Source organism: Musa acuminata, chromosome BXJ3-3 (genome assembly GCF_036884655.1).
Source record: "Musa acuminata AAA Group cultivar baxijiao chromosome BXJ3-3, Cavendish_Baxijiao_AAA, whole genome shotgun sequence".
Taxonomy (NCBI): domain Eukaryota; kingdom Viridiplantae; phylum Streptophyta; class Magnoliopsida; order Zingiberales; family Musaceae; genus Musa; species Musa acuminata.
In genome coordinates, this window is record NC_088351.1 from 1,384,689 (window position 1) to 1,404,045 (window position 19,357).

Here is a 19,357-nt window from a genome sequence, read left to right on the forward strand (position 1 = left end):
TTCAGAATCATGCATGAATCAACGAAGTCAAATGCAACAAGTTCAAAAGGAGGAAGAGGAGGCATACTACCAATTGCGGGCGACGAGCATGCAACGAAGTCATCCGGTTTGGGCTGCTCCGTGTACCAATGGACGATTTGGACCAATAAAAAAACATTGCGATCCATTTATGTATATATATATGTATTCTCTGTGAGCTTTTTTTATCCCCTACTTACATTTGATCATCCCAAGAAAAAACATTAAAAGTTGAGAAATATATAAGCACATGAAAGCAAACCAAAAAAAACCCTCACCGCTGCTGCTGCTGCTGCTGCTGCGGTTCTTGTTGATTTGGAGAATGATTAGCTTGTAATCATCCAAACAGTACAGAGAGACCATGTTTTGTGATCATCGACACTATAACACTGAAATATATATATGTATGAGAGAAGAAAATTTACTAGGAGATGGCTCCCTGCCTCAGCCATTTCGTGGCTGACCACTTCTCCCCTTTCACGATTGGGCATGCTCCATGGAGGCTGTTGGGATCCGACTGCCCATCAAGTCCCTGAACAGAATAATTCTCAGCATCATCGTAATCATACAGTGCACAAAAAATGTTGTGAACTTTTCTGTTCATCAGCAACTAATAAAACAGCAATCGAGATTCATGTTCTCATCATACATAGTATAGCCAAAAGACCCTAAAAGTCTCAGTAACATGGGATGGGATCACAGACCATGCTCCAGAAAAGGATTGCATTGCCTTTTCTCGGTTTCATACATAGCCCCTTCACCTTATTCCCTCCGCAGCTGCATTCGCCGGACCCAGCCTGAAAACATGAAATTATCGAAAGACTTTGGTAAACGTGAAAAATTTTAAGACGGTAACAAATCTGGATGGATTCACCAAAGAGAGAGAGAGAGAGAGAGAGAGAGAGAGAGAGAGAACAAAATCAGATTTTTACAGCACATGCACCTTAGACAGCATTGCTTGGGTGAAGCAAGGAGCCAAAGAACTAGCAAAGTAATCAGATGGAGGTAACAAGCATAGGTAGATAACAGGCCAACAGGAGGAGGTGGTAACAAAAGAAAGATCAAGCATAAATGCAAAAATGGACACCTCAAGCTTTTGAACTTGGAATTGCAGCTCATCAAGCTTTTAGATTGTTTGACGATAGATTATCAAGCTGAATGGCTCATATGTAACTTGCTGGATCTCCATTGCAGGAGCCCCATCTAATGATTTGGCACAGTAGCAGACATCAACATATTTGCCAGTACATACTATAATATGCAGGGAGGGAGCTAGAACGTTGCTAGACATGCATAATCTGTAGCATGAATTCATCTTCATATATAATAACAAGTACCAAAAATACATAATCCGATTCTGAAAGAACCAAGTGACAGTCTAACATTGAATGGGTAAAATCAGGAAAAGAAAGGCAAATGAATGATGAACTACCAAATATACTTTTGGAGATGCATGCAAACTAAAAGATTATGATAACAGAAGCACCATGAGGACTAACTACATAAATTACCATCGAATGAGCAAGAACACAATAAGGAGCAAACAAGGGATGATATTGGGGAAAGAAGATATAATAATAATAAAAGAGAAAATAAAAGAATTTATGGCTATATAACTAACTTTAATATTTGTTAATATATAGAAACCTAGTCACATCCACCTTCCGATTTTGCACATATAAATGATATGCACCATCCTTGTCCTCAAGCAAACCGAGACCTGTAATGTTATATGAATGTTTTCATATCCAAAAGCCGGAACAAGGATGATCTAGTCAAATAATTCCAGAATGGATCGAGCATCCTGCAACTTCCACTGATTCCTATTCATGCTAAATCTTTCCAGTTTTAGGATGTCCTTAATTTCTTATGGAAATGTGAATCTAGGTCATTTGGTAGAGGGAATTTGATTAAGGCAACTAACAATTGTTTTTAGGCCCACATTATACCGACCATCAGAAAATAGCAACTAAGCACAAAATCAGTGTCTAAAACTTCATTTATATTTCAGAAGCTGCTTCTTTGCTAAGCCTGTCATGCAAATGAACCACATGTTAACTGCATAAAAGGAAAGATTATAGTATGTCAACTGATGAATATTACAGAATAACCATTAAAATTTTCTTTCTTTGGAGGAGCAAAGAACTTACAGAAGATATGTGGTGCAACTCTAATCTCATTCTAAGCAAATAAATTCTAACAAAGTATCATCTTAAAATATTTCTGAGTGACTTCATTTGTAATAATTAAATAGTTATAGAAAGGTCTAACTGTACCATATTCATCTATCCGATACATCATGCTAAATTTTAAAAAGACTTGTGGTAGTTTCCTGAACAGCATGATTTGACTTGTAATGAAGATTTTTAATCAATAAAATAATCTACACCAGTACTATGAAGAATAAACTAACCTGGGGGAAAATTGTTTCACCCCCTTCATCAACATCATTCAAGTACATGAGCATTGTTGCCACACGTTGCCCTCCATTCTTTAAGTTAAACTGCAATTAAAGTTTTAAACTATTTCAGGTACTTACTGGTGCATGAGAAGAATCAAGATGCAGGTGAATGGAGGATAAAACTTACTGCGTCTGAAAAGTAATCGTGATGTGGAGTGTAATATTGGTTAGTTTCGTACCTAAACAGAAGCAAGTTTTAGCTTCCTAGAAACATTAATTTTAAAGTTCTAGTCTAAATATAGTACTTCAAAATTCCACCTCAGTACTTGAATAGACTCTCCATTCTCTGTGGGGATTTGAGAAAAAACTGCAATCCGTTTTTCAATAGCCTGATACAGATGGCAAACAAATAGAGCGACTATGAAAATGAAAAATAAAAAATTTGACATTAATCAATTGGCAAACAAGGCAAACTAAGATATGGACCTGAATATTATCTTTTTCTTGGGCAATTATGCAAATGCAAGTAGCTAGGCAAAAATGCAATAATCTTGGTTTCTGATGGTTTCCTATATAGTGATACATACTGTTTCTGATGATGTAAATTAGTTTTTGCGATCATCTTCTTAGCAGGCTAAAGTGCATAATTTTGTAAAAAAGTTTGGTTGCAACAAGTTTCAGCATCAGATATTATGATGGTGATTAGCGTGTCGAATTACAAATTTTTCTTAGCAATCTTTAATGGAAAAAAAAACACTCTCAATCATGAGAATTGTGATGCTTGCTAAAATCAAATCAAAGGTTTTATTAAGATCCTCTATACAGATTTTAATGAAAAAAATACATTGTTTTCAAATCAAGTACTTGCACAACCCTATTCCTGCACAGTTCTAAACTCTGTAGTTAGCTTCCTAGTGAACATTAGTGCCTATAAATTATACCAAGAAACTTAAGCAGATTGCTTCAACACCATTTAAAATGACCTTACATATCCTTGATGTTAGATACTGGGAGAAAAGGTGGGAGGTTGGTAATTTTGAGCTATCAGCTGAAAAAATAACAGCCTTATTTATAAAAACATAAAATAGAGAAAAACCAACTTAACTCTATGCTCTATAATGAACAGTGATTAGTGACCAAAAATGATATTTGTCACTAGCTCTAAGACCCAAGAAAAGAAAGACATATTATTAAAAAAATTAATATTCCATAACTCTCTATGGAAGTAGAATTAAAGAAGCATCCAAAACCAACCTTTATTATTGGGATTTGTCTGTCTTTGGAGCTTAAAAACATGCCAGAACTTGTGCGGACTTTGCTTTTAATGCTCTGGAGAAAATATCATGAAAATATGCTATTAAGCAATAAGAAGTCTGTCAAATTGATTTGTAGAAGGCGGATAAACCTAGTTATAGAACTTGCTTATCATGTTTGGAAAAACACAAACAAAATGCATATCCACTTTGGTCTATTCAGGCAAACATGCTATACAATGAATTTCTATGGTGGTCCACCTTCTAAGATTTCTTAAAATCAAAACTAGCTTGTGCTGGTTCTGAATGATCTAATTTCGGTACGCAGACTACCAAACTAAACTAACACTTTGGTTTCAGTACAACAACAATAATCTGTAACGTCAACTATCAAATCAATATATATATATATATATATATATATACACACACACACACACACACACACTCCACATATATGATACTTCAAGTCAATGCCTAAAGAGGAAATTCTATCAGGGAAGAAAAGCTTCCCCTTGTGCAACCATACATACTCCTACATACACGAATTAATTTCATTTACCTAAAAAACAACAGACTAACAAAATTTGCAAAACTAGAATGCTACAATTCTTCAAAAGGTTGTAGTTACAAAATACAAGACAATTAAACTTGATCATAAGGTACAAGAAGAAATAGATAGATGTTAAGAATGAGTTGGCACTAAGAGGAGGGGGGGGGGGGGTGAATTAGTGCAGCGGTAAAATCACGTCAGTTCTGAAATTTTCTCCGTACGATAAAAACTGAACTCGAAAGATAACTTGAAATCTCGTGTTCGCAAACGTATTGAAGGCAGTAAGTAAGTAAAATGGTCTGCAGTAAAGTAAATTGCTCAAGACGAAACGCAAACCAAATTTTTATAGTGGTTCGGTCATCGTGACCTACATCCACTCCGCCGATTCCTCTTCCGTCGAGGCCACCGACATCCACTATCGGTCTTCCTTAAATAGACGAAGACCAACCACCTTTTACACTCCTCTTCTCCTTTTCATAGGTTTAGGAGACAACCTTTACAAGCACTCATACTCCTCTCTAAACAGAATTTTAAATTTAAGCTAAAGGCGGGATTTCTCAAGTGATTTCTACAGCATTTTCCTACTTTAAAACTCTCTGTGTTTATGTAAGTTAACCAGGGATGAGAGAGATATTTATAGGCTTCAAGTTGATTCAAACTTAGAGCCTAAAAAAGTCTCATTCCGGGTACGGGCAGTACCACCGCCTGTGCTGAACGGTACCACCGTCAGTGTCAGTCTGACATTGACACTGCACTGGGCGGTACCACCGCCTGATAGCCTCTCAGAGACTGTGTCTGGGCGGTACCACCATCCAGACCGGTGGTACCACCGCCTGACACAGTCTCGGAGACTGTGCCACGACGGTGCCACCTCTTGGGTCACCGTTTGGGCCTTTCATTGGGCCCAACTAGCCCCTAATTGGGTTGGCCCAATTCCAATCTCAATTATGTGCTAATTACGATTTTTAAAACATTTACTAGGCTAAACAAGTCCGTAAGTCTAGTTTCTTCCGGCAAGCTTCCGGCGAACTTCCGACGAACTTCCGACGATCTCTCGGCGATGTTCTAGTGGACTCCTGACAAGCTCCTAAACTTCTCGGTCAGTTCCGACAGAACTTTCAACGAACGTCTGGACTTCCGACGAACTCTCGAACTCCGAACGAAATCGTGTTTTTGACTCCAGGACTTCATTTTGCTTTATGCCTTGCTATTATAGTTAATCCTGCACACATAAAACACACTTCGATCTAGACAATTATTATTAAGGATGAATCATGTTGTCCGGCATATCATTGGTCCATCGAGACTTCGTCCGATTCTTCGGCGCATAGTCCTCTCTTACGGCCTATTGCCCAATCGATCAGTTGACCTCCGCAACTCCGATATCCTTGGCGCAATATCCGCTCTTCTTGAATCGATGCTCAATCCATGGCCCGAAGCCTTCTGTCGATACGTCGATCGATCCTCCGGCTCGACGTCTAATCTTCTGACATGTTTTTCTCCGACCCAACATGATTCTACCTGCTTTAATTGTCTCATCCTGATCGAAGCATCTTGCGTCACTCAAAAACGCAGATCAAATCATAAACACCATCAATTGGTTTCATCATCAAAATCCGAGATTCAACAATTGGTATCAGCTTCTCGTTGTTATGTTTAGAATGTGCTTAAGAGCTGCACTGTATCCAATCAAGTGATTTCTAATTAGAAAACGATGAAGATCCAATATCTCAGTGGTGACTTCTACAAAAACCAAGAATTAAGTAGTACTCATGTAATTGCATATGCCTTTGCTTATGCAATGAACCACATAATCTGCACTGTATTACCAATAGTGGAGCCAATAGGAGTATAGTTAAATATGAAGAGAAAAAAAATAAATAAAGTATGATGATCAATATAAGTATTGAATTAGCAAACTTGCCTCCCCTGTTTCAGGATCTACCACTGTTGATATCTCAAGATGAGGCCTAGCAATTGACTTAAGATAATCACACTCCTGCACAGAAAGAAGACTCTTTTAATCTTACTATGACAAAAAAATATTAATGAACTGTACTTATCAAACACTGTGAAAGCTACATACAATTGAATATAGAAATTTTAAAAAATTAACTAAAATGGGCATTGTCACCAAAGAAGTGAGGGACATCCTAGATCCTAACATAGCAAATGACACTAGCAAAAGGACAAGAATATTTTAATAGGTTAAGGTTAATTATCAACAGAAAATACTCTTACCTCCATGCTTAAGAAATTATGGAAAAGAATAATTCGTGGTGACCAGCTGAGAATTTCAGGTTTTACCTAATTCAACCAAAAGAATAAGTATATATAAAAAGGTAACATTAACCATCAGGATGGAGAATAGACTTTTTTTTCCTTACCAAAAGAAAAGCAGATATTAGAATGTAATATGAAAGAGCAACGATGATGTTGAGATGTAAAGATCATTGAGATAAAAGGTTCAAACTCTACATATGCTACTCTGTAAATAATACATCAGTGAATGATCAAATACATACAAACTATCGTGCATGAGAAAAGCTACTATGTGAGAAGGTCAAATGAGTTCAGGACTATACAAATCCAAGGCGAAGCAAAGCAGACTCTTTGTCATTTTCCCAATGATTATTAGTACCTGCAAGCAAAAGCTTTAGGTAACCATTTATTGCATATTTTCGACAACAAACATTCATAATAATCATCAGAGAAGCATATCATTGGTACCATGACCTACTTATGTAACAGCATGGCAAATACGAAAGCAACAAAATCAGATTGTACAGGCAATAACCTGTTAGTATGGCTGGGATATTTTACCAGATGTTAAAAGATTATAACTTGAAACAATAAAATAAAATCAGAGGCACAACAACAACAGAAGACCTTTCTACCTCAACCATTCCAAACAGTTGGCCAACCAGCTTCTTTTACAAGATCTGTTTGGTTTCCTTTGTCCTGCATCAATTATTTGAATTCACCATCCTTAATTGCTGGCACTATATGATATTTAAGTACATCATAAATTATGATAATGGTACCAGGTAATGGACAACTGTCATTAGATTCTTAACCGCTAAATCAAGACCACTGTCATTCAATAAAATAAAAAGGTAGAGGTTGACAGTAGACAGAGAGGAAGTACATGGCCAGATCTAGGCATCTAGCATGCAATGGGGCAGAGATCAACAGAAAAGGCAACAAGCAATGTGAAGAATGGAGATAAGAGAGAGACTAATTGATAAAATAGGACCTAATAATCAGTGCAGCATCTGCTGGTCGATAACATCTCAGCCTTTTGACAGCTTCAACTTGAAAATAAGATCCAACCACTAGATTCAGTAAGTTTTCACAAACTCGTGAACAGCATATGAGTGCAGAATATGTGAGCCATCATCCACATATTGCTGCGAGCTTGGGACATCCCCATCAAGGATCCGGAACCCAAGTTGAACAGTCTAAACTCTGTGACACTAATACTATCATCAACTTATGATACTCTGAAATATTATAAACATTTTTTTCTTTTATTTTCCCATATTATATTATATATGTTAATAATTCATCTCAACTACACCAACCTTCTAGATATATTTTGCCTACTATCCAAAATTTTGTCCCATTTAGATGCTCATGAACTTATAAAAACCAATTCCTTACAGTTTTGCATTTAATTTGCATGGGCCACTGATGACATAATGCATCAAAAAGACCACTCTACTTAATAATTTCATAATCATTAGCAATATTGTTGCTTCTTGCTTGATATGTGATCTCTATTTTCAACTACCACCATTTATATATTACATAATTAAATCAACAAATACAAGCATGTCAAATGAATGGAGCCATCCAGTTTCCATATACTTGCCTTTGTTGCCAATGATAAGATCATTACCAAACATATATTAATTTTTAAATGTAGAATAAGAGACACATTCTAAAGCATGCAAATGAAAACAACATAAGGATACAAAATGATAGTGATATGCATATTTAGCAATTCCTAGATTAGAATGTCATAAACAAAGAAATCACATATGTGAATATGGAAATATAAGTTATTTCATTTACATTCAGGTACCGTTCTGAGTTGTAAGACATCCTAAATTGTATTTTGAGCATCCCAAATTTGACTAGATCTTGTAACAAAAGATACTCTGCCTAGAAGAAACATATATGTAAAAATCACCATAAGATAAAAGTTGGAAAAAAAATCCTAGATTACAATCACTAGAGTCCAATGTTCAACAAAACAACCATCTCTCTCTTAATTAAATGGTCATCATTCATCATAGGAAAAAACTCCTCCCCAAGAATAATCCACCAAGTTTCCAACAGGTATTTGACTTCTAATAGCTTAAAAAAAATATTAAACCAAGAAACTGAGAGAGGACATCAATATGAGCCAAAAACAGCAAGGTACAAACAACACACACCATCCACAAGAACAATTGTGGCTAAATCCACTTTTCTATAAAGCTTATGCATGACTATAACTTGCAATGAAATTTTCAATGATCAAGGTAAAAATGGTCGTTGCTTGACTACATCTCATAAATGATGTGTACAAGATGCGTTTCAAATCATCATCATAAGGCAATATGCAATATTAGTTCTGTTCATTGTTTAAAATACCAGTCAGACTGGCATGTGGCATTTAGTATTGATTAGTCTGACTAAGAACTGATAATGGATCAATAACCTCACTAACACTCAGTATACCACTATTTTCCTTTTAGTGATATCAAGTGGTATACATTGGTACATTGCTCGGTATCTCGGTCCCAATACAGTCTGACCAGTTGCCATAATTGATATGATAAAGGTATTGAAGACCTTTGTTATGTTATACAAAAGAGCCACTACAACATTAATATTCATGCCAAATGGAGACATGATTACTTGAATAAGTTGAGAGCAGTTCAAGAAATATTAATTTAATATGAGAAGTGCAAAAACTAAACAATGACAATGGATAATATCAGCTAATACTTAACAGCAGGAACATAGTAAACTCTAGATATGAAATGACTTGTACATAATTTATTAAAGAGGATAGCATGACTAGTATATAATTTATTAATGTGGATAGTAAAGTATTTATTACAAAATAAGTTATCATACTATTTAACGATTGTCAATATTCAAGACGCCTATTTTTTGTTTAAACATTTAGTGTAAGAACTAGAAGAACTAAACACACAAATTGGATTTAAGGCTCATCGAATTATTAGGAAGTGATACCAGAAAACTCCTCCAACCGCCAGATAAATGCCAACTGAAACAGAAGGCCTGCAAGAATCATCCATTGTTAACTTATACATCAATTCTTAAAAATTGTATAACCACAGCCATCACCAGTTAGCAAGAAAACAAAGATGATTCACATTGAAAATCACATAATAGGCTGCCTTGACCAGTTAAGCATCTATGAGAGTACCAGCTTTTCTAAATTTTATTTTGTAATGGAAATACATATATAATCTAGGAAATGTGTTGGGAAAACACATACTCATGAAGTGAACTTACATGGATAGGTTAAGTAACAAAGAAAACAATTGGGATACTCAATTAGAATGATGTCAATGGGAGCATAACATGTTCAAGAAGGAAAGAGTTCAGCAGAGATAAAAATGATGAAGAGCTTGCACATCCTTGGCTATACTACCTGAAACGAATTATCTTAATAAAAAAATTGCAAAAAAGAAAAGGTAAACCACCATGAGATATTAAAAAGTTGGTATATGCAGCTACATATTTAAAGGGAGTCAAATGAACCACTTCATATTATCAATATGTTGCTTCATACAGGAATCTGTGGTCCACATAGTCTTCCATGGCTAAGTGAAGATGAAAACCCAGAGGCTGCAAACAGAACTGCATGGGCTACTACCCTCATTCCTTTTTCTAATCTAATCATCTCATCAGAATACATTGACCAAATATGGAATGCCCCCAAACGCTTAAATGAGTTCTTAGTATAAGCATTGCCTTCTTGTATATCTAACATTAAAGTTGACAGTGCATTTAAATTTATCAAACAATGTTAATCTCCAGAAAAGTAATAAGAAGAACAGGTGCCACCATCTTGTTCAGATATTCATTTTCATAATTATACCATGAAGTACCCATGCCAGACATGATTCTCTAGGCATGCTAAAGATTATTATCAGCTAGTAGGAAATCCATATTTTACTCACCCTGATAGGGGTAAAAATGGCGATGTGACACGCCATGACAGCAACCCCCTGACCGACACACTGTCCGAGGCTCGCCATATCCTGCGGCAGCTCGGCCTCCCATGCAACCCCAGTGGCAATGTCAGACGCCACCGAAGGTACAGTCCTGCCCTGCAGACAACCACGTCAGGTAACATCAAACTTCATCTATAAATACCCCCAAACTCTAAAGAGAAAAGGGGGGGGAGACACACAACCCCTACGGGAACTCACTCAGACACAAAACACTCAGAGGCTCTTCTTCTACCTCAAACACAACCCCCTCCACATCTTCCTCTAACTTGATCGTCGGAGGGGTCGGGCCGAGCTCCCGGCCCGACCTGTGTGCAGGTGCGAGACGGTGTCGCCTCTTCCCGAAGCTGCGGCGGAGCGGACTCCCGACCCCATGCGCGCAGCCAGCCCGAGCGTCTCGGCCCCTCGGCCCCCACGCGCGCGGCCAATCCGCCCGTGTCGGCCCCAAGCGCGCCCAGCCCGCGCCAGCAGCCCGGTTGACAGTGCAGCACGCTGCATCCAACACGCTGCCTCGGCCCCTCGGCCTCATGCGCAGCAAGCAGCGCGCTGCCTCGGCTCCTCGGCCTCGTACGCAGCCAACACGCTGCCTCGGCTCCTCGGCCCCTTGCGCAGCAAGCAACGCGCTGCCTCGACTCCTCGGCCTCATGCGCAACCAACACGCTGCCTCGGCCCCTCGGCCCCGTGCGCAGCAACACGCTGCAGCCAACACGCTGCCTCGGCTCCTCGGCATCATGCGCAGCCAGCACGCTGCCTCGACCTCGCGGCCGAAACGCCCGCGTCGGCCCCACGCGCGCGACCAGCCCGCGCGTCTCGGCTCCTCTGCCGCGCGCGCGGCTCGGCCCCACGCGCGCGGCCAGCCAGCGCGTCTCGGCCACTCGGCCCCACGCGCGCGGCCAACCCGCACGCCTCGGCCCCACGACCCCACCTGCGCGGCCAGCCAGCCTGCACCGAGCTACTCGGCCATATTCACTGCCGAGTCTGTCTCAGGGCAGCTTACCCACCAGGGTCTCGCCCCTCGGTCGCAGCTTGCCTGCGCCGAGCCTACCTAAGCGTGGTCTGCCCGCCTGAGCAGCGCCCGCAGCCTGCCTGCGCCGTGCTACTCGGCCATATTCACTGCCGAGTCTGTCTCAGGGCAGCTTACCCACCAGGGTCTCGCCCCTTGGCCGCGGCTTGCCTGCGCTGAACGCCTCGGCTCCATGCTTGCCGAGCCCACCACCTCGGTCGCAGCCTGCCTACACCGAGCACCTCGGCAACTCTCTGCCAAAATCCCACCTCAGCGCGGCCTGCCCGCCTGAGCGGTGTCCCTCGGTCGCAGCCTGCCTGCACCGAGCACCTCGGCCAATCTCTGCCGAGATCCACCTCGGCGCGGCCCGACCGCCTGTCGTGTTCCTCGGCCGCGTTGTAACGGACAAACTTCTAAACAAGATGTTGGATGTAATGCTTATGTCTGTCCGTTGTCTTTTGGCATGTTCATGCCTTGTACAGCAGATAGAGGGGCGGCCGAAGGCTAAATAGTCCCATGTTAGTTGGGTTGGTGGCCTTTTTAGGCTTGTAAATAAAGGTTGTGTCAAGTGGACACGAGCGAGAGCTTTTCGGTCTGTAATGGACCATTTTACCCTTTGTTGTGCAACTATTCAGAGCTTGTAAAGTCTGTTTGTAATTTGTATTGTCTATGAAGTGTTTTTCGGACATGTTTGCTTGTGGATCCCGATTGAGGCGTTCTCTTTAACCCGTTCTCCCTTTTGTTGGTCCTAAGGGACAATGGGAGGCTTCGGGGAGGCTGACCTTTGCGGACGGACGCGCGAGGGTGCCGCATGCCTTAGGCAAAACCAGCTAAGGTCGTGACATTATGGTATCAGAGCGGGACAAGCACTCATAGAAACACTTGACATGCAAATGTGGGGGACCTAGCGGGGCTGCATTGAGGGCAGTCAGCAATGCGCGACCGTTTGAGGGAAAACGGGCATGGAGATGTAGGGAAAAGAGTCGCTCAGAGGAGCGAGCATCTGAGATTGGCATTCAGAGGAATGGCCAACCCTTCGCGCAAGAGGCACCACGAGAACAGGCAAGCTTGGAAGAATTTGGAGCGCACAAAGGTTGGGATGGCTGAGTTTGAGCTACGGCTCAACGTTGACAACCATACTTGATGGTGCTCTAGGCAGGCGAGGCGCTTGGCAAGAATGAGACCATCCAAGGTGGAATGAGTTGCTCAACGACCAAAAGAGTTATGCAAAGCTCACAGAGGTGAGGGGAATTGCTAACTCGAAGAATTTGGTACTCATGCATGGGCTTGTATGCGGACGATGGAATGTTCGTGGCCATCCCAAGGCGGCCGAGACTCGGCGCCAATGGAGCATTAAAACTTTCTCTTCGGCATGCAAAGGATACGTCCGTAGAAGGCTGAAGTGTGCAACGAGTTCAGCATGTTGCTAGGCCTTGAGGGGTGCAGTGGTGGCTGTATTGACGTGGAGGCGCAATCTAGCAAGTGCGTTTGCAAGAGGCAGAACAATGCACAGTTTGTTCAGCAGATCGGAGTAGTCCAAGGGGATGGTGGTCTCCGAAAACGAAGAGAGATGTTGCTCCAACGGGACAGTTATCTAGGAGGGATAAGTCTCGGCACTCCAGAGGGAGAATCATGTGAGACGGACTTCACATGTTGAGGAGGAGTACCTCACAAACAACAACTTCACGAAGCTCGATGGACTGAGCAAGCGGCGAGGAGTTGTCGCATGATCTCGCTCGAGAGAATGCATTGGTGGATGCATTGCGAGATCAAGTGGGGGAGCGACCTAAAGCAACTTATGAAGGTACACTTGGAGTCGATGTGGAGATCGGACTCAAGGGAGGGCTGACCCGTGAAATGGTGGGCGCGAGGGCCACCATCGACTCAATGCAAAAACGAGGAGCGGAGCACCTTGGGTGTAACTTGGCGAAGTACCCAAGTCGCCCGAAGGGAGCCAGCAGAGAAGTTGGAACATGGAGCAGAAGCACAGTGCTTTCCTTAGACAGAGGTCAAAGACATGAACTCTTGCAGAGGCAAGGGTAGGATCATGTTGTTCCATGGGTCCTTCATCCTGACGGAGCGGACTCATCTTGCATGGTGCCAAAGACGAAGGGAGCTTCGCGGCACATGCACATTAACTCGGAAGAGCATTTGATGGAGGAACTAAGGCGACGCAACTTGCGGAGGCGAAGTTGGGTTCAGAAGGCCTTAGCACGGGGCAAGAGGACGCAGAGGCGGGTACTCTTGAAGAATATGCCACAGTGTTGCCATTCAAGTTGCCATGAAGGAAGCAGTGCACAGCGGAGATTGTGCTGGTAGGGGCAGAGGCCCAGGATCCAGACAATGGTGCACAAACTATAGTGAAGTCGGTGGACTTCGGGAGCTACTAGGCGACGGACTGTCCTAGAGCGGTGCTTCATCTAGGTGTGACCCAAGAGTGGGTGGATGAAGGTCGATTGCCAAAGGAGCGAACAAACTCGAAAGTGGAGGAGACCCTGCGATGTATTGGCAGAGGCCACACATGGAGGGTTCACAATTCGAGTTTATTCCACAAGGATCAGAATGCAATGGAGATGTCACCAGGAGGCGACATGGTGCAGCGGATCGTGGTGGAACAGTTTGTGGCAATGCGACGCACACGACATTGTCCCGTGAGGGATGAGATCATATGGAGGTATGATCGGGAGCTACTGGAAGCTCCACTTCGGTGAACAACACGACGGCAAGAAGGGCTATGGATTCAAGGAGTGAAGGCCATGGTACCGCAGAGGCGGGTCTTCCGGGCGTGCATCGAATTTTGCATCGGATGAAAGCCTTAGTCATCAGCATATGGGGGCTGTGTTCCACCAAGGGAAAAGTTCGAATGCAAGTACCAGTGAGTTCCATGGGAGGGACTTGATCATACAGAGGTATGATCGAAGCAACTGGAGAGTTGGACTGCTCCAGAGCTTATATTCGCTTAAGGGAGCCCGACAAGTCAGAGGACAAGGTCGAGTAAGCGAACGTTGCTACCAAGGAAGCTAAGGAGAACAGAATCGGTGCAAACTCTACAACGTGATGGCAGAGGCCATGCATGGGAGTTGCAGTCTGTCTTTCCATCGACCAAACAGACTGCTTGGAGAACACAGAGGTGTTGAAGCAGGGGGTCGAAAGGGGCGAGGAAGCGACGACGAGTCCAGAGGGACTTAGCTACCCAAAATCAAGCATCAGTTAGAATGGAGGTGGACTCAGAGGAGTGCCACGGAGACATCTCTACTGATTGTGAAGAAAAGGGATACAGAGGCGAGGCGACGGATAGTAGGGCCATGGGCATGCCAGCGCCATGGTACCGCAGAGGCGGGACTTCCGTGCAAGTCATTGATCCCTTGCTCTCATGGAGGGAGAGCGCTTGGTCGTAAAAGGGGCCGAGGAGGTGGAGCATGCAGAGGCAATCTCCAAGTACCGAGACAAGGCTGAAGGGCAGAGGCCAAGAAACTTCGTAAGACCGGTGTCAACAAGTTTCTCATCAAGATAGCCGTAAGTGAAGGACTTCGGGTCATGCAAGAGTGCACGACCAAGGAACGAAGCAGGCAGTACGCGGTGCTGTACCTTTGCTACTCGGTGGAGTAGGCGGCAGGGTTGATGGAGAAGACGGTACAATCCCAAAGGCGACCTCATCTATCAGAGAATTACTCCACGTTGGGGTGAAATCTTCTCGCATTCCAGAAGTTCGATGGCATTGAGAAGGTGAATCACAGTAGCCAACTCAACGCAAGGAGTGCAAACACTTCAAGTGCTTCAGAAGTGTGAGCAAAGAGCAGGCGAAGGCCAGTAACCAGCTCGATGCATGAAGTACAACCTCGAGGAGGCGGGCGAAGTCAAGTAACTTTTGCCTTCTCAACTCTTAAGAGAATGGGCGAAACTGAGTACCCCAATTCTCTTATCTATCCAGCAGAGGAGCGCTGCACAAGTTCAAAGACCCTTCGAAGATAATGGAAGACAATAGTTGTCAAATCCTCACCAACGGTGATCAGTGCTACTGAGAGTAGATTGTCCGCCTCATTTCCCTACGAAATGCCAATCGAAAGCGGAAGTGATGCGAACCTACTTGGATGTGACAACTAACTGAAAGAAGAGTCAATGAGCAGATTTTGTGGAGGAAGGACCCAAAACTTCGGAAGTTTGCGAGGCGATGCTCGTTAAAGCTCCAACAAGCATCCACCCAGTTCAAGTAGTATGGGGAAATTTTGAGAGACTGGCGTAGTAAGGATGGTCTTTTCCTTCATTTGGTGGATCCGCAGGAATCAACGAGGATCAATACAACTCAGCCAACCCCACACCAGAGTCAGAGTCATTGGCGAGTTGAAGCAGCATGGCGGATCAAAGGTTCGACTACTCAGAAACAGCAGCGGAGAGCAGCTGGGAGCCAGGAGGCGCATTGCAGCTGGAGCAGAAGATTGAAGACTCAGCAAAGGCGAAGAGTTGCAGTGTTCACAAAGGCTTCGACGAGGACGTCGAAGGGATAAGTGGGGGAGAATGTAACGGACAAACTTCTAAACAAGATGTTGGATGTAATGCTTATGTCTGTCCGTTGTCTTTTGGCATGTTCATGTCTTGTACAGCAGATAGAGGGGCGGCCGAAGGCTAAATAGTCCCATGTTAGTTGGGTTGGTGGCCTTTTTAGGCTTGTAAATAAAGGTTGTGTCAAGTGGACACGAGCGAGAACTTTTCGGTCTGTAATGGACCATTTTACCCTTTGTTGTGCAACTATTCAGAGCTTGTAAAGTCTGTTTGTAATTTGTATTGTCTATGAAGTGTTTTTCGGACATGTTTGCTTGTGGATCCCGATTGAGGCGTTCTCTTTAACCCGTTCTCCCTTTTGTTGGTCCTAAGGGACAATGGGAGGCTTCGGGGAGGCTGACCTTTGCGGACGGACGCGCGAGGGTGCCGCACGCCTTAGGCAAAACCAGCTAAGGTCGTGACAGCGTGGTGCCCGAGGCCGCGTCCTCGCGTCCTGCCTGCCTGATCGTGCTACTCGGCCGCATGGCCCTCGCGACTAAGCCTGCGCGGTCACCCCGCCTGTGTCGTGCTCCTTGGCTCCATGTTCCCGAGACAGACCAGTGCCGCTAGTACGCCCGCGTCGTGTCCCTCGGCTCCATACACCCCGAGACACGCTTGCGCGGCCAGCCTGCCTGCGCCGAGCTCCTCGGCCATATTCACTGCCGAGTCCATCTCAGGGCGGCTTACCCACCAGGGTCTCGCCCCTCGATCGCAGCCTGCCTGCACCGAGCACCTCTGCCGCTCGTTGCCAAGATCCACCTCGGCGCGGCCCGACCGCCTGTCGTGTTCCTCGGTCGCGTGGTGCCCGAGGCCGCGTCCTCGCGTCCTGCCTGCCTGGTCGTGCTACTCGGCCGCATGGCCCTCGCGACCACGCCTGCGCGGTCACCCTGCCTGCGTCGTGCTCCTTGGCTCCATGTTCCCGAGACAGACCAGTGCCGCCAGTACGCCCGCGTCGTGCCCCTCGGCTCCATAAACCCCGAGACACGTCTACGCGGCCAGCCCGTCTGCGCCGGACTCCTCGGCCATATTCACCGCCGAGTCTGCCTTAGGGCAGCCCACCCACCTGGGTCTCGCCCCTCGGTCGCAGCCTGCCTGCACCGAGCACCTCTGCCGCTCATTGCCAAGATCCACCTCGGCGCGACCCGACCGCCTGTCGTGTTGCTCGGCCGCATGGTGCCCGAGACCACGTCCGGGCGTCCTGCCCGCCTGCGTCGTGCTACTCGGCCGCATGACCCTCGCGACCACACCTGCGCGGCCTGCCCGCCTGCTACGTGCCCCTCGGCTCCATACTCCCCCGAGACCACACTTGCGCGGTCACCCGGCCTGCGTTGTGCTCCTCGACCCTCCTCTCGACGCCTCCCGAGATCACACCTGCGCGGTCACCCCGCCAGTGTTGTGCTCCTCGACCCTCGGCTTCACTCCTCCTGAGACCACACTTGCGCGGTCACCCCGCCAGTGTTGTGCTCTCGGCCCTCGACTTTACGCCTCCCGAGGTCACACCTGCGCGGTCGCCCCGCTTGCGTCGTGCTCCTCGGCCCTCGGCTTTACGCCTTCCGAGACCACACCTGCACGGTCACCCCGCCAGTGTTGTGCTCCTCGGCCCTCGGCTTTACGCCTCCCGAGACCACACCTGCGCGGTCACCCCGCCTGCGTTGTGCTCCTCGGCCCTCCGCTCGACGCCTCCCGAGATCACACCTGCGTGGTCACCCCGCCAGTGTTGTGCTCCTCGGCCCTCGGCTTCACGCCTCCCGAGACCACACCTGCGCGGTCACCCCGTCAGTGTTGTGCTCTCGGCCCTCGGCTTTACGCCTCCCGAGATCACACCTGCGCGGTCACCCCGCCAGTGTTGTGCTCCTCGGCCCTCGGCTTCACGCCTCCCGAGACCACACCTGCGCGGTCACCCCGCCAGTGCTGTGCTCCTCGGCCCTCGGATTTATGCCTCCCGAGGTCACACCTGCGCGGTCACCCCGCCTGCGTCGTGCTCCTCGGCCCTCGGCTTTACGCCTTCCGAGACCACACATGCGCGGTCACCCCGCCAGTGTTGTGCTTCTCGGCCCTCGGCATTACGCCTCCCGAGATCACACCTGCGCGGTCACCCCGCCAGTGTTGTGCTCCTCGGCCCTCGGCTTTACGCCTCCCGAGATCACACCTGCGCGGTCACCCCGCCAGTGTTGTGCTTCTCGGCCCTCGACTTTACGCCTCCCGAGACCACACCTGCGCGGTCACCCCGCCTGCGTTGTGCTCCTCGGCCCTCGGCTCGACGCCTCCCGAGATCACACTTGCGCGGTCACCCCACAAGTGTTGTGCTCCTCGGCCCTCGGCTTTACGCCTTCCGAGACCACACCTGCGCGGTCACCCCGCCAGTGTTGTGCTCCTCGGCCCTCGACTTTACGCCTCCCGAGACCACACCTGCGCGGTCACCCCGCCTGCGTTGTGCTCCTCGGCCCTCGGCTCGACGCCTCCCGAGATCACACCTGCGCGGTCACCCCGCCTGCGCTGTGCTCCTCGGCCCTCATTGGCTCCATCAGCCCCGAGTCCAACCCTGCTCGGCTTCCTGACTGAGTTGCGCACCTCGGCCCCATGTTGCACGAGACGCGTCCGCGAGCTAGCCCGCTTGCGTCGTACGCCTCGGATCCGCATGACCAGCCCACCTGAACTAAAAAGCCATGCATCGGATCCCCTGCATGCAAGAACCGACGCATAGCTCCTTTCGGGGGGGCATATGATAGGGGTAAAAATGGCGATATGACACGCCATGACAGCAACCCCCTGAGCGACACACTGCCCGAGGCTCGCCATACCCTACGGCAGCTCGGCCTCCCACGCAACCCCAGTGGCAATGTCAGACGCCACCGAAGGTACAGTCCTGCCCTGCAAACAACCACGTCAGGTAACATCAAACTTCATCTATAAATACCCCCAAACTCTAAAGAGAAAAGGGGGGGGGGGGGAGACACACAACCCCTACGGGAACTCACTCAGACACAAAACACTCAGAGGCTCTTCTTCTACCTCATCCACAACCCCCTCCACATCTTCCTCTAACTTGATTGTCGGAGGGGTCAGGCCGAGCTCCCGGCCCGACCTGTGTGCAGGTGCGAGACGGTGTCGCCTCTTCCCGAAGCTGCGGCGGAGCGGACTCCCGACCCGAACCGCCGACCCGAACCGCCGAACCGACCTCCCGACCCGAACCACCGTGCTCGGCCGCCGGGAGACCCCGAGGGACATCGCCCGAGATCCCCGACATCCGGACCCCCGAACCGAGCCGCGACGGCCCCGAGGCCATGGCTTAAAAAGTTACTTACCGTAACACACCCGATGTTTTCAAAAGGT

At 46.5% G+C, this 19,357-nt stretch overlaps 1 protein-coding gene across 5 annotated transcripts in view; it reads right to left on the minus strand.

Annotated features, from left to right (window-relative positions):
- Nucleotides 1–144: 144 nt before the first annotated feature.
- LOC103977117 (prolyl 4-hydroxylase 1) overlaps nt 145–19,357 on the minus strand; it is a 30,860-nt gene continuing 11,647 nt past the window's right edge. The window contains exons 2-12 of one of the 5 annotated variants that reach the window (XM_065141303.1): nt 10,432–10,581; nt 9,476–9,523; nt 6,811–6,866; nt 6,467–6,532; nt 6,150–6,224; nt 3,674–3,748; nt 2,738–2,808; nt 2,607–2,658; nt 2,432–2,521; nt 723–815; nt 149–550 (exon numbers count right to left, since the gene is read on the minus strand). In XM_065141303.1, the coding sequence (XP_064997375.1) occupies nt 443–550; nt 723–815; nt 2,432–2,521; nt 2,607–2,658; nt 2,738–2,808; nt 3,674–3,748; nt 6,150–6,224; nt 6,467–6,532; nt 6,811–6,866; nt 9,476–9,523; nt 10,432–10,534 (837 nt within the window). In that variant the 5' untranslated portion in view covers nt 10,535–10,581 and the 3' untranslated portion in view covers nt 149–442. Of the gene's footprint in view, nt 551–722; nt 816–2,431; nt 2,522–2,606; nt 2,659–2,737; nt 2,809–3,673; nt 3,749–6,149; nt 6,225–6,466; nt 6,533–6,810; nt 6,867–9,475; nt 9,524–10,431; nt 10,582–19,357 lie in introns of all 5 variants that reach the window. The other 4 variants (XM_065141304.1, XM_018823133.2, XM_009392538.3 and 1 more) reach the window with 4 other exon arrangements.